The sequence below is a fragment of the Eulemur rufifrons genome, chromosome 8, assembly GCF_041146395.1.
Source record: "Eulemur rufifrons isolate Redbay chromosome 8, OSU_ERuf_1, whole genome shotgun sequence".
Classification (NCBI taxonomy): Eukaryota; Metazoa; Chordata; class Mammalia; order Primates; family Lemuridae; genus Eulemur; species Eulemur rufifrons.
The window spans coordinates 20,829,298-20,844,014 of NC_090990.1; the positions used below are offsets into that span (position 1 = coordinate 20,829,298).

The 14,717-nt window shown below is 59.1% G+C and overlaps 1 protein-coding gene across 1 annotated transcript; it reads right to left on the minus strand.

Annotated features, from left to right (window-relative positions):
• Positions 1-4,210: 4,210 nt before the first annotated feature.
• MATN1 (matrilin 1) lies at positions 4,211-12,984 on the minus strand. The gene is made up of 8 exons (XM_069477568.1): positions 12,885-12,984; positions 10,801-11,147; positions 8,118-8,340; positions 7,328-7,453; positions 6,461-6,877; positions 5,743-5,895; positions 4,890-4,970; positions 4,211-4,260 (listed from the first exon to the last, which is right to left on the minus strand). The coding sequence occupies exons 1-8, from the start codon at positions 12,982-12,984 to the stop codon at positions 4,211-4,213; spliced, it is 1,497 nt and encodes a 498-aa protein (XP_069333669.1).
• Positions 12,985-14,717: the final 1,733 nt, after the last annotated feature.

The window sequence follows — 14,717 nt, forward strand, 5'->3', positions numbered from 1 at the left end:
TCCCAGCTCCTGCTGCACACTCGGCTCCTGGCAGTGCTTGCCAAATGTTGAATGAATGAACACTGAATGGATGAACAAATGAAGAAACGAGACCGGACCTGCCCCTGGAGCCCCACAGCCCTGACGTCACTGCTCCCTCTGCCCTCCTTCCCTGTCTTATGTCCCCTTTTGGTCCCCACCTTTCCCCCCATACTCCTGCTGTCCAGACTCCCCCTGCAGGGCTTCGCTCAGCCACTAGGGCCCCTCCAGCCCTCTCCCCACAAACCCGCCTGACTGTCCCCTCCAGGGACCTTGGCAGGACTGGCCACATCCATGCCACTCTAGGGGGATGGGGCTGCCTTCCCAGTTTCCTGTTGGGGAAGCTGAGGTCAGAGCGTGAGCAGCTTGTCCATGGTGAGGGGCTGGGGGGATTCATGCCCAGGGCTGTGTGACCCCAGAGAAGGTTCCCAACCCCTCCTCTATCACCTCCCCCCGGGGCGTTTCCTGGACACTCAGAGCTGGTGCTTGGTCTCTACCAGGCCCAGACAGACAGATGCTCCCGGGAACGTCTCTGTTTCATTTTACTTCATAAAAGAAGCATTGACAGGCTTTGGTCCTTGAGAACACATCATATCCCCTTTGCAGACTTCTCCTGATTTACTTCTCACGCCGGATCATCTCTCCATTTCACAGACGAGAAACTGAGGCTCACAGGAGAGGAGATGACTTATCCAGGCTCACACAGCAAGAAGTCAAGTGAGGCTGGAGTGTGAGCCCATAAAGACAGGGACTTCTGTCTGGTTTTGTTCTCTGTTCCATCCCTAGTGCCTAGAACAGGGCCTGGCAGGGGTGCACTACAAACGTCTGTTGCATGACTGAGTGACGGACACAACCACTGTCCCCAGAAGCTTGCATGCTCATACCACCCTCCACGCCTTGCCTGCCTGTGCCCTGGCACACTCAGCCTGGTGCTGCTGAAAGCAGGGAAAAAGCTGTCCTCATCTTTGCCTCCTGGTGAAACTGGCAGTGGGGGGTGGTATCTGTTAACAAGACACAGGAGGGCCAGGCTCCCTGCTGAGGAGAGAAGACTAGCAGAGAGCCATGGAGCACACTTTGGGGTGGTTTCCCAGCTGGTAATGGGTGCCCTAGGTGGCCCCAGCCTCTCAAGGGACGTGGGTGCCAGATGGGAGCAAGAGGGCTGTTGAGGAGCTGACAAGTGTAGATATGTCCTTGAGGCCAGAGGACCACCCCCCACACGGTGGCAGTGGTGCCAACTCCACTCTGGATGCACAGTGTGGGTGGGCACTGCGCTCAGCCCTCCCTGTTCATTATCTCCTGCACACCTGGGAGACGGTGCCAGCATTTCCTTTCCACGGATGCAGACTGTGGGACTCAGAGAGGTGGGGGGCCTTGCCAACTCACCAGGCAGCAGAGGAGCAGGGCAACGGCTGGGACCCAGGACAGTCCAGAATTAAAGGATGAGAACTGGGATGCCTAGGACCCCACACAGGTGGAAGGAATTGGAGTTGAAAGAGGACGGCTGAGTCAGGCCTCTTGCATTGCAGGAAACACAAACTTAGCCAAGTTTAACTATGCTGAGGTTTCCTGGGTGTCTTATAAATGTCAAAGGCAGGGAGGACAGCCAGGTCCAATGAGGGAGACCAGCAAATGACGCCATGTGGTGGATTAAAGGTGGCCACAAATTCTTTGTCACTATTCTCCATGGAGAGGCAGAGTTTATCTTCCCAATCCTTGAATTTGGGCTGGCCTACAACTGCGTTGACCAATAAAATTCAGTGAAAGTAACTCCATGACAATTTAGGGCCTCAGCCCTAAGAAGCTTTTGGAAGCCCTGAGTTACCATGTAAGAAGTCTAGTTCCCCTCCTAGACAGCCCACATGGAGAAGGCAAGGCCCTGAGACTACACAGAAGGAGAGAAAGGCCCAGCCTTCCAGCTGATTCTACCAAGGCAGCAGTGAGATGAGTGAGCCATGCTAGATATTCCAGGCCGGCTGAGACCAAATGACTGCAGTCCCAGCCAACACCACTTGGAGCAGAAGAACCAGCCACCTGAGCCCAGTCAACCCACAGAATCAAGACAATAATAGGTGGTTGTTCTGAGCCACTAAGTTTGGGGGCAGTTTGTTACACAGCAATAAATGACTAAAACACCCTTGGACTGGAACGCCATCAGCAACCCAGGAAATGCTGTGTTCCTCTTTCTGGGGATGGTGGCCTCCAGTCTTTACCTTTTAGCACACTTGGAAGAAAATAGAGAACTTCCCAGCTCCAGCACCACTAGCCAGGTAACTGGAGTCCCCATGTTCACGTTCCCAGAAGAGAAATGCTGATTGGGCCAACTTAGGTCAAGTGTCCACCCCTCAACCAATCAGGTGAAGCCAAGAGGCCGGTTACACCACATCAATATGGGTGCAGGTCCCCCACGCCGCATGTGGGGAGGGGAGTGGATAAGCCCAGAAGAAAGGAAGTACGGGCTGAGCTGTCACAACATGGGGGCCTGGGGCTGTGACAAGGAGTCTCCTTGGACAGTAGCAAACCCCTACCCCAGGGCCTGGCACAGAGAACAGGCCCAGGGAACGGTGTTCAACGTGGTCGTCAGATCACAGGGACAAGTGTGGCCGTGGTTAAGTTGCTCTTGTGTAGCTGTGCTGTTGTGTTGATGTGGCTCTTGGCTATTGTTAGTGTTGTCATTCTGCCTCCTTGAACTGCCTCTGAGGAGGATCTTGCAGCATGGTCTGAGCTTCTTGCAAAAGCCTTTTAAACATGCTCTCAAGTGTGACTCCGGTAGTAACACTAAAAATGCTCCATTAAACAAGAATGAGGGCAGAAAAATCACTGAAGCACCCACTCGAGTCTGGGAGAGGTGGGTGGGATCTCAGCGTGTGGCTGGCGGACTTCAGGAGGGGGTGGGGTGAAGGGGACATGTGGATCAGGAATCTGTCCCTGTGCAGCCTCTGTTGTGGGAGGTGGGGGATAAAGTCACCCATGTACAGGAGACAACAAAGAGGACAAGGGTGGGGGGCGTGGAGAGGTGCCAAGGGCCAGCCCAGGCTCAGGCTGGAAGCCTCCTTATCAGCTCTCACACGCACACGCACACACACTCCCCCCGTGGGCTCCAGACATGGAGAGGAGGCACAGACCCCTAGTACAACAGAAACCCACTCTCTTCCTTCCACCTGCTCAACTGTAAGTCCCTTAAGGGCAGGATCCCTCTGTCTCATACGCCACCATCTCCCCGTTGCCTGACCTTGAGGGACACTCTGTAAGGATTTGATGTCTGAATGAATGAATGAACAAGTGAGTCTGATCTGGTGCCATTGCCCCTTTTCACCAACAGTATGGACAGTGGCCTTAGTCGGTCCTGTTCTCCAGGATGGCCAGCCGCTTACCCACAGCCTCTAGTGGACTTTGTCTTTAATGTCCTGCAGTCCCGGACCCAGGCCTGTCTCCCCCACTGACCCGCTGCCGAGCAGTCATTTCACCATTCACCGCAGCTGTCACCTCCGTAAAGTGGGGTTGGCTCAAGCCTTTTCTGGGTTTGGTTACCGGGAGGATGAAATGAGGTCATGTGAATGGATTTGCAACTGAAAAGGCAGGACAAAGGTGAGCTGGTTCTGGTGTGGTCACTGTCATCACTGTCACCACCACGGTTGCCATCCTGGCAACCCCCACCTGCCACCCTTATCAACCCTTTCTCCTGCTGTCCAAATAACCACACGGCCTCTAGCCCCAGTCAGTGCTTAAGTTAATCACATTTAATTGTTTCTCATCAGGGAATAGAGAAATCAGAAAAGAGATTCACAGCACTTGGAGTCAAGAAAGGGTTAACTAAAAAAAAATAGGAATATATTAAGCTTTTGATGGGAAAACATGCAAACGCAGTCCCTCTCACACTCACACCTGCGTTCTGACTCTCGCACCCGCGGCCCACCTACCGCGCTCACGCCCGCCCTCAGGTGTGTGCGCACACACGCACATGCGCACACACATACACACGTGCACACACTCCACGCACACGTGCACACACGTGTGCTCCCAAACGCCACCACACACTGCCAACAGGCACACTCAAACACACTCCCTCCCACTCCCAGGCTGGCCTCCCTCGCTACAATGGCAAAGCTAGACTAAACTGGGGCTCTTGGGGACACGCGCAGGACTCTGCACTTGGGCTCGGGAGATGGAGAGGCCGCAGGAGGGACAGGTGGCCTTAGACGATCCTGTTCTCCAGGACGGCCAGCCGCTTACTCACAGCTTCCAGTGGACGCAGAGTTAAGGAGGGGTGCCGGCTGGCCAGATCAGAGCAGTGACAGGTGTGGCCCTGCTTTGGGAGCCCTCTTCCTGTTGCCACCAGAGGACCCCTCCTCTAGGGCTTTCTCCCGCCCCCTACAGCATGTGTTCCCCCTCTGCCAAAACTCATCCCTCCACTGTCCTCAGGACGGTGCTTTCCAAAAAGCACAGCCAGGTACTGTGAGCCCCCCGCACCCAGCCCTGCTCGCCCTGCTGGGTCCCACACGTCGTCCTGACCGAGCCAGGGGAGCTGTCGGGGGCCCAGCCCCACCTCTGAGTGGGGGCTGTGTCAGCCATGTCACCGAGAGCCTGGGGAATGGGGAATCTACAGGGCACCATGTTCTCCTGAGCATGTCCAGACTGTGTGCGTGTCCAGTCCCCAGATCCTTGCTTCTGCCTCAGTTTCCCTGTTTACCCTCTAGGAGCCTCTGCTTTGACAGGGTCTGTACCAAAGCTGGCACCAGCCTATCTGGGCAAAACGCAGCCCTCCCGCAGCAGGAGGCAGGCAGGAGGACCCGGCCCAACCTGCCTGCACGTGGCCCCCTCCTCCCCCCACCGCCAGCCCTCCCCGGCCCGCAGCCGCCTCTGGGCAAGGATATGTTTCCTGGTCAGGGCCTGCAGCAGCCCCTCCACTTCGGCCTGGAATTTCACCACGGACTCGCAGGCACACGGGTCTTCCTCTGCAGTGGACAAGAAGGCGGGGAGGAGGAAGGGGCTGTTGAGTGGTTGCCCAGGGGGAAGGGGAACGGTCACTGCCCAGGGCCAGGACTGGGGAGACCTGGGAGAGTTGGGGGAGCTTCGGGTCTGAGAAGGCAGAGAGACAGAGTCCCTGAGACAGAGCCCCTACGAGTGATGGAGAGGAGACTCCTGAACGTCTTCCTGGTCTCTCAGAGCCCTGATAATGAACTACAATAATGGCACCCCTGTGCCGAGCACCCACCATGTACAGCACACCATTGGGGTCTTTCTGTCATCTTGGTGACTCCTCACCCCAACTCTTTGGGTTTGAAGTCATTAATCTCATTTTACAAATGAAGAATCCAAGAAGTGAAACAACTTGCCCATGGCCACGGTGTCAGAGCAAAGTGGCAAAGCCAGGTACGTCTGGCTGTGGCACCCACGGTCTTTACCATGAGGAACCAGCTGGCGAGGCCACCAGGGAGGACTGGAGGAAGCAGCAGCATTCCAGCCCCGGCTCCTCCAGTTATTAACAGTTGTTCCACCCTCCTGGCCTTGGCTTTCCTGTCTGTAAAATGGGGATAATGGCATTCCCACCAAATGGGATTGAATGATTTCATGCTTGAGCACTGAGAACAGCGTCATCCACATAATGAGCATTCAATATATGTTTGCCAGCAATAAGCGCTGAGCTGGCCAGCCCACGTCCCGGTTCTGCCAACTGCTTCTCCCCACCCACACCCCTTCCAGGATGCCAGCCCTGGCCTCACTCACCCACACAGATCTTCTCCTGCAACTTCTTGCCGATCTGGTTGATGGTCTTGAAGTCAGCTGTGTAGAAGTAGTGCTCTGCCACGGGCTCCGAGGCGATTTCCCTCAGCTCGTCCTCCACGGCGTTGCCCACGCCCACAGCAAACATCTTAAAGCCTGCCAGGAGGAGCAAGACAAGTAAGGCTGGCCGTGGGGACAGGCAGCCGTGTGGCCGGGCCTCCTGGGGAACGCCCAGCCAACACCAGACTCCCCCCTGGTGGCAGTTGATGGAATTGCAAGCACAATGCCTGGAACAATGACAATGTGGAAATTTACTGAAGTTCCACGTGTCAGACCCTGCAGCGACTCCCTGTACTGGAATCTTCGTTCTGAGAGCTTCATTGAACCCTCATAATCATCCATCCGGTGGTTATTATTTTCCTTTTTTAATAAGTGACAAAACTGAGTCTCAGGATTGTCCCAAAGTGGGGTTTGCTTTCCAACAGTTGGTGTGTTCTTGGGAACATTCAACTGGAAAAGTTCCCAGCCTCATCTACAAAAGGACCATAAAAACAAGCCACTTACTTTTCTGGGGCCTCAGTTGGACTAACCAATCCTCCTCAATCAAATGCACCTGGGTTTAGGGTGCTAATTACAGCCATAAGGTAAACTACAGTCGGGCTGTGCCTGTGTGTACCCCTGGCCATCAGTGGTGCCCAGGGTCCAGGCAAGCAGCACCTACCGAGGTCCTTGGCCTTCTTGGCAGCATCATTAATGTAGTCCTGGCTCCGGCCATCAGTGAAGACGATGCCCACCTTCTGGGCACCGGGCCTGGCCCCGCTGGACACAGTGAAGGAATTGTCGATGAGGTACTTGAGGGCAGCCCCGGTCATGGTGCCCTTCTCCATGTAGGACATATTCCGCACAGCCGCCTTGATGTCCTTCTTGGTGTGGAAGCGGCCCAGCGGGAACTCCTGGCGCACGGAGCTCGAGTACTGCACCAGCCCCACCTGGGCCAGCTTGTCTGACACGTCCAGGGTGTCCACAATCTGGTTGATGAACTTCTTCACCAGCTCAAAGTTCTCCGGCCGCACACTCTTGGATCCATCAATGAGGAAGACCAGGTCGGTGGCTGAGCCACCACTACCGCCACTGCAGACTGGGAAGGGCGGGAAGGCGAGGGGCTGAGGCTTAAGGACATAGTCATCCATCCCAACCACTGGCTGGGCACCCACCACACACCAAGCTCTGTGCTGGGGATCATTCCGTTTTGCCCTTGGAACTGCCTCTGTAAGCCAAGGTTCCTGGCCACAGTCTACAGCATTGGAAACCGAAGCTCCAACAGCTGTTAAATCACACACCTCAGAAGGGGTGGCACCAGGATTTGAGTCTGAGGCTAAACCACACTAAACGCAGCTCACATTGTATTAAAAAGAGAGACAGAAGTCAGGAGAGAACTTTCTGCAGACACAAACGCTAAAAGGCAACTATCTACTTTGAAGACTCAGAGACAAAGTGCAGAAAGGATCCAGTGGGTTTCCCGGGGAACAGCCAAGCCCCGTCACCTCCCCCCACCCACCAGGGGCTCGCCTATGTCCAGCCCACTGACCATTGCAGGTCTTGCCATCACTGTTGAGGGTGAAGCCCTCGCGGCAGGCACAGGCGTAGGAACCCGGGGAGCTGATGCACACCTGCTCACAGTCGTGGTCTCCTGTGGCACACAGGTCTGACACCACTGCAGGGACAAGGGAAGGCTCAGATCTCACAGTCACAGGGCCTTGGACATCTCAGCCAGGATGTCCTCACCAACCATGGAGCCCAGGCCCCCTCGCACACTCGGGAAATTGAGGCCTGGAACGAGGTACAGTCCAGGCCCCAGACTCTCAGCTGGTCACATGACAAAGACCCCCCTCACAGGCCCACCTCTCCTCTGCATTGGAACATGGGCCCTCTCCTGGCAGTGCCCAGACCCCTCAGACCCTCCTGCATCACAGAAAACTTTGGCACCCAAAGCCCCCGACAGAGAAACACGTATAGGTTTTGTAGGCGCGCCCCTCACTGGGTTCTGGCCCTTCCTTGGTCTCTGCTAGGACTCTGCCACAGAAAAGGGCATCACCTCTTCCCAGATCCCTTAAACCGGGGCTGGGGACCCGCCTCCGAACCAGGCTCCACCCCAGCGCGGGCCCCGCCCCTGGTGCTGGCCCCACCTCAGTCTGATCTAGGTTCCACCCCAACCCACGTGGGCCCTGCCCCAGCGCGGGCCCCGCCCCTGAGGTTGGCTCCCGATCGGGCCCCGCCCCTTAGAGGCCCCGCCTAGGCCAGGCCCCGCCTTCTGATGTGGCCCCGCCCCGACGGACTTTCCGCCCACTCGGGCCCGGCCCCGCCCCGCCGCCGCGCACCGCAGAGCGCCTCCTGGAACTTCCTGGACAGCTTCTCGATGACGCTGTAGCTCTCCACGTAGTCCACGTGCTCCTCCTGCGGCTCGCTGGCGATCTGCCGCAGGGTGGCCTTGTCCACGCGGCCCACGCCGATGGCGAACAGCTCGACGCCGCTGTCACGGGCCCGCGCAGACACGTCCCGCACGCTGTCCTGGGGCCTCCCGTCCGTCACCACGATGACCACCTGTGACACGACGCGACACGCGGGGCACGCTTGAGGCCACCCGTCTGCGCCCTCCGGGAAGCCCCGCGGGACTGGCGGGAGCGGAGACTGAGGCGCGGGGAGGCAGAGGAACTGGCCGGGCCCGCAGCTGGCCGGGTGCGGGCGGACCCTCCCCCGCCAGGGCCGGGCCCCGGGAGGACCTGGCCGGCCACGGGGGACAGGTTTCCTCCGATAGAAAGAGACGGGGCTGAGGTGCTGCCATCCCAGTCACTCAGGCTGGCAGCCCTGCGGTGGCCGGGGGCAGGGCCGCGCCCCAGGCTGCGGGCTGTGGGAGCCGCGCCCGTGAGGCTGGGCCTCGGCCTGGGCAGGTGCGCGGGCTGCGCGCCCACCCGCACTCCCTCTCCGGCCCGGCGCCCTGCAGGGCCGCGCCTTCGCCACCAGAGGGCGGCCGAGGCTCACAAACGGGCCCTGCCTCCCGTCAGCGTCCGTCGTCCTCCGCGCCCTGGACAGAGGCCCCTCCCGCGTGGCCCAAGGGACCAGCCAAGGCAGAGCCGCCCTCCTCTTCCTCCACTCTCCAGGATGATCCATGCCCCTGCCAGGGATGGAAAGAACATGCCTGCTCTCCTCCCACGTGGCTCCTCTGGTCTGTACCCCAGAAAGGGGCAGAGAGGGGACCCTGGCGCTGGGCTGCCGCCTCACCACCCACTGCCCGCACCTGCCCTGAGGCCCGGGTCAGGGTCCTCCCGGCTCCGCCCAGTCTGGGCTAGGCACCCAGCCCCGGTGCTGCTTCTCCGCTTCTGACCTGGGTCCTTGTCCCTAGCCCCAGGGCCTGGCCCGCTGCCCTGGTGGCCCCAGTGAAGACGGGCCTGGGTTGTAAGTGGAGCTGCACAAGTTGCAGCTCACCTTGCTGAGCCGCAGCGCCCTGGTCTGTAAGGGGGGGCTGTGGTGGGGTGGAGCGAGCGTGGAGACGACTCTCGGTAAGAAGCCAGGACGGGGCAACCGATATTTTCAGCGTCATTTCCCCGGACTCCCTGGGGAGTGATCTTGCGCAATCTCTTCCCCGCGCCCAGGGCCATGGGCGCCTGGCACTGAAAACCTAGTATGACTGTTCACTGCCACATGCTGCCACATTCCCTGGGTCCCACTGTCCCCTGGAGTCCCTGCTGTTCCCCTGCAACCCAGCTTCCAGACTTCCCACCGGTGAATTCCAGGCTGAATGCCTGATGCCTGTGGCCAGCACCCCATGCAGCCCCGCTGTGTCACCTGCTGGAGGGGCTCTCCCATCACCTGCCCACCTGAGGCCACTGGTCTGGGCTGGGGGGAACGGGTTAACTCGAGATGGGCCAGCTACTGCTGTCAGCGCTGTCACCTTCACCGCCTCTCTCCATCAGGGCCACCCCATCCTCTCAACCAGTGTGACCATCAACCTCATCTGCAGCACTTCATGTGGGACCTTATAGGTGGCCCCGCCAAATAAGACCAACACGCTGGCTGATAGGACACTTCTTTGAGGGGTGGTGACAGCTGGGATTACATGCCGTTGTCTGCGTGAACACTTTCTCCACCTATTAGCTGGGAAAACAGGGCTGCCACCTCCAGGCAGGATCCTGCTGGTTCACCTGCTGTGTGCTACACAGTGGGGGTGACAAGGGGATAGGAAAGAGGGCTCCCCTGGGCCGGGTCCTGGTAGGTGCATGTGACTCCTCGGGCAGACGAGGGCTGTGGTGGGGAAGTGCTAGGGCCTGTGGGTGACCACAGGGGAGAGGACACCTGACCCGGCCTCCCCGGCCCTGTGCTGAACCTGAAAACATGACAATGTGGGGACGAGGCTGTGACACAATCAGCACCCTGCCCGGAGCCCTCGCTGACTGCGGGACTTAAGGTGTGTGGCTTCACGTCTCTGAGCCCGAGCCCTCAAAGGATTATTAAATAAAAACTTAGCAAACACCACCGTGTGGCTCATGCCGTCCCGGGCCCCGTCCTGAGCATTTATGCATGTGACTCAGGCCTCGTAGCAGCACTCTGAGGTGTTACCATTGTCCCATTTTATAGGTGAGGACACTGAGGCCTGGGGAGATGACGGAGGTGGCACAGCCAGTCGGGGGAGCGGGCCTTGAACACAGACAGGCTGGTGGCAGCGTCCGCACGCTCACCTACCACGTGGGCGTCTGGCCTGTCTCCTGCTGCCTTCGCGGGGCTCAGCCTGACCGAGCCGAGGTCAACTAAGCTGCAGTGATCCGTGCGCACCGGAGTGTGAGCTCCCGGGGTCAGGCTGAGCAAAAGCAAGTTCAAGTCCCAGCTCTGCCACTTACAGCTGGTGACCTCTGTCCAGTGACCTCCCCCTCTGGCCCTCAGTTTCCCCAGCTGTAAAGTGGCCACCTTATAGGGGTATCGTGAGAATTGAAACGTACACGGGCAAACCTCGTCGCACAGAATGGGCGCCTCCAACAGCAGCAGCCTAGCGGGGCGCGGCGCACATACCTTGCTGATGTGGGGGGACCTGGCGCGACCGCCCTCAGCATCGCTGAAGGCCTTGGTGATGGCGAACTGGATGGCCAGACCAGTCATGGTGCCCGTGGACAGCGGCTGGATGCGGCGCACGGCCTGCAGCAGCGCGGCCTTAGAGCCGTAGGCCCGCAGGGGGAACTCCTGCTTCACGGCGCTGGCGTAGTTGACCACGCCCACCCGGGTGGCATTGGGCCCCACATCCAGCGACTCGATGACCTGGGACAGGAACACCTTCACCTTCTCAAATTCTACAGGCCGCACGCTGCGGGAGCTGTCCACGACAAACACCAGGTCCGTGGGCCGGGTCCGGCACAGGTGCCCTGGGAGGGGCAGGGGGGAGAAGCCAGACAGCAGGGGCCAAGGTCAGGGCCTGGACACATTCGGAGGCAAATGAGCAGCGCATCAGGGCCACTGAGATCTGCACGTGAGGCCGCAGGCAGAGTAGACCACAGACTTCGGCTGGGCTGGCCGGGCCTTTTTGCCAGTGTGTACACACTCAGCAAGCTCCTTGCCAAAGGCCCCCAGCGCAGCCCGTGGGGAAGGCAGAGGGCCAAATCCCAGCCTTGGGCAACCCACATTCACATCTGTGTGCCTCAGTTTCCCCATACATGCAATGAGCTGGCAATCCTTCCCTACAGGATACCTCAGAGAGGAGCAAGGCAGCCCACACAGGGCTGGGCACACAGGCAAGGGGTTTGGGGCGGCAAAGGGCACTATGCCCTTGCAAACACACTTCTCAGGCTGCAGCCCAGACTTGCTGCCAGAAACAAGGGCAGCTATGTCTCCTAGCTGGGCAGGAGCACACTGAGGGTGGCCCCCCAGGCACGGGCACAGTCTTAAGCCACAGCAGGGCCCGTCAACATGGCCTCTTGGCGTCTGAGCATAGGAGCAACTCACCAAAGTGGAAGCAGTTTCCCTCAGCCCGGTGGAGCCTGCTGGCTAATTGCCGAGGACGGGAAAAAGGAGCAGGAATTCCCGGTGGCCACCTTGGCAGCGTGACCAGGTGGGCCCCAAGACACACCCCAAGGAGCAGTGTCCCTGCACACACCCAGAGAGGCAGCACCATGTGCTGGGAAGTGCAGGGAGTTGCAGTGACACAAGGCTGGGTACAAATCCCGGATCAGCCATCCTGTGGCTCTGGGCAGGTCGTTGCACCTTTCAGAGCCTCAGTTTTCTCATCTATTCAGTGGGAAGGACAAGGCCACTGCATGACACCGTCACTGGACCTGCAGCCAGGCAGGGCTCGATACAAAGACCCTTCCCTCCGCGTCCCATGCGAGTCTGCACCAAGCAGAGCTGATCCCAAATGCCGATGCAGGAGAATCAGGAAAGGGAAGATGCGCAGGGCTGTCCCAGCCCCCCTCACTGTGCCCTGGACTGGGACTCCGGGCATCAGAGTTCCTCGAGAGACCTTAGAAACCACCTTGCAGCTGGCTCCCTGGTCCCTACTAGCTAAGGCTACAAATGGGTAAACTGAGGTCCAGAGAGGGAGAAGGGATTGGCCACCCCATGGAGTGTTAGATCAAGAGCCAGGAGGCTCAGGGGCTGTCTCATGGTGTGATCTTAGACAGACCCTCCCCTCTCTGGCCTCAGTTTCCCCGTCTGTATGGGAAGAGTGGGCATTGTAGGACTCAGTGCCCAAACTTGAAACCCTGGGGGTGGCGTTGCCCCTCGGGGCCCCATGCTGCAGGGCTGGCAAGGGGGGATGGGCTCTCGGCCCCCGAGAGCTGCTCTCACCAAAGCGCCGTGAGCTCAGCCCTGGGCCTGGAGCAGATCCAGACGTCAGCTGGCTCTATGAGTGGCTTCTGCCCCCCCCCCAGAGACCTGGAAGACCATGGTCCCTGCAGCATGTGTGGTCCCCAAGGACTGAGCACCCCTGCCCCAACCCCTGTCAGCATCCCCACCTCTGTGTGCTCCTGTACCCCACTGTCCACGCCTGCCTCCCTGCCGCTCTCCCCTTCCTGGATCCCACCCCAGCTCCAACTCAGTGCCCAGCCCCCAGGCTGCTGGTCAGGACCCACCCGCCCAGTGTCCCCCAGCTCGCGCAGCCCCCTCACCTCTGGACTGCGGAGTGAGGCCAAGACTTCGAGGGGCCTGGAGCAGCAGCAGCAGCAGTAGGCTGCTGAGCATGAGGCCGGTGCCAGAGGGGACCCTCATGGCTCTGGCAGCACAGGCAGCAGCAGGCACAGTTGTGGGGGCCGGGGGGCCAGGTCTTATCAACCCCAATGCCCGCCCAGCCCCCTGGCCAGGCGGCCCCCCACTGACGTGGGGACAGCCCAGGGCGGGGCTGGGACTGAATGGAGGTGTGTGTGCCCGGAGAGGGAGGGAGCGCCTGGCCTGGGCTCCAGAGGCCCCTCCGACCACAAGGCCTCCTTTGCCCGCAGAAGCAACCGGAGCCGCAGCTGGAATTCGGGAACTCTCAGGTGGGTGGAGGTGGCTTTTCCAGGGACTGGAGCCCGCACTGACTCGAAGCTCCACCCCAAGCCAGGGATACCTGTGTCCAGTGGCCTCATGCCGCAGCCCCACCCTGCCCCCCGAGCCTCGCCCAATCCCTCCCCCACCTGCAATTCCAGCCGCAGTTTCCTCCTTAACCGCTTCCCCTTCTCCAGGCTCCCCGTCCCTGCCTCTGCTCCCACACCCTGCTCTCCAGCTGCCCCTGGATTCTCCCCAGAGGCCCCCGGGCCTTTGCATGTGCAGGGCCTTCTGCCCAGCGCGCCCTTCCTCTCGCCAACTCTCTGCCGGGCAGAATCTTTCCAGATCATAATCGTGGCTAAAACGTGCAGTCACTCTTAGTATGTGCACGGTGGTAGAGAAAGTTATTACGAACACAGACTTGGGAGCCAGGTTCCCTGGGTTTGCTACACAGCAAACTGCCTGTGTGTCCATGGGCAAGTGACTTCACCTCTCTGTGCCGCAGATACCTCATCTGGAAACTAGGGCTGATAACAGTGCCTGCGTCCTAGGCTGGATGCGGGCAGCAGAGGCGTTATGTGAAGTGTCTCAGTTGACCCTCGGTACAACCCTGTGAGGCAGCTACTATCAGCACCCTCATTTCCAAGATGGGGAGCCAAAGATCAGAGAGCCGAGGTAACTTGTCTAAAGTCACACAGCTAAGAGGTGTTATTGCCAGGATAGGGTCCCAGGCCTGTTGCTCTCAGCCGTCCTGCTTGCTGTGTGACCTGGAGCTGGTGGCTTAATCTCGCTGAGCCTCAGCTCGTCACTGTGCAGTGGGAACGGTAGCTCTTGGCCTGCCTGCCTCCCTGAGGCCACATGAGGGGCAATAAGAGGACAGAAGTAGAGACGGGGGCAAAAGGTTACCGTTGCTCCAGGGAGCAGAATCGGAACACTCGGGACCTGTGTACTTCATTCCATGTAAATTATACCTCAGTAAAAGGAAATAAACAGTTCTGAAAAAGTGATTTTTCAACCCAAGCCACAGTTCTCACAGACTTCGGCAATAATTATAACAACAGACGCTTCCACACTTGGTGTGGCCGTCGCTCACCCTGCCACTGTATCTCCTTTGTTCTCCCAGCAAACCTGGGAGGTCAGCAGGTTGGAGTCCATTCGCCCATTTGTCAGATGGAGAAACTGAGGCCCAGAGAGGCTGATTGACTCGCCTGAAGCCACCCAGTCCGTTGAGGGGCAGAGCCGGGCCTGCAAACTCAGGCCTCGCTCCCCTTTGTGCCAGTGTTAGAGAAGACGGACGTTCAGAGCGTTTCTCTCTGGCTTTTCCCATTGAAGTCTCCTCTGTGCCTAACGCACAGCCCTCCCATGTTCCAAATACCAGTGAGGCTGCTGAGTCCTTTCCCCTCTGCGACTCTGAAGTCGAATTCTCTCCCGCAGAGATGCTGCAGAGCGGTGACGAGGGTGCGGGTCCCTCCCCACAA

What these genes read in the sequence shown, in the direction of transcription:
- MATN1 (XM_069477568.1), bottom strand. Translation starts at nt 12,984, where the DNA reads ATGAGGGTCCCCTCTGGCACCGGCCTCATGCTCAGCAGCCTACTGCTG. An exon ending in GGTCCCCCCACATCAGCAAG is followed by an intron (nt 8,341 to 10,800) that starts GTATGTGCGCCG and finishes GTCGTGTCACAG; the next exon opens with GTGGTCATCGTGGTGACGGA. An exon ending in GCAGGCCCTGACCAGGAAAC is followed by an intron (nt 4,261 to 4,889) that starts ATATCCTTGCCC and finishes CTCTGCGTCCAC; the next exon opens with TGGAAGCTGTGAGTAAGCGG.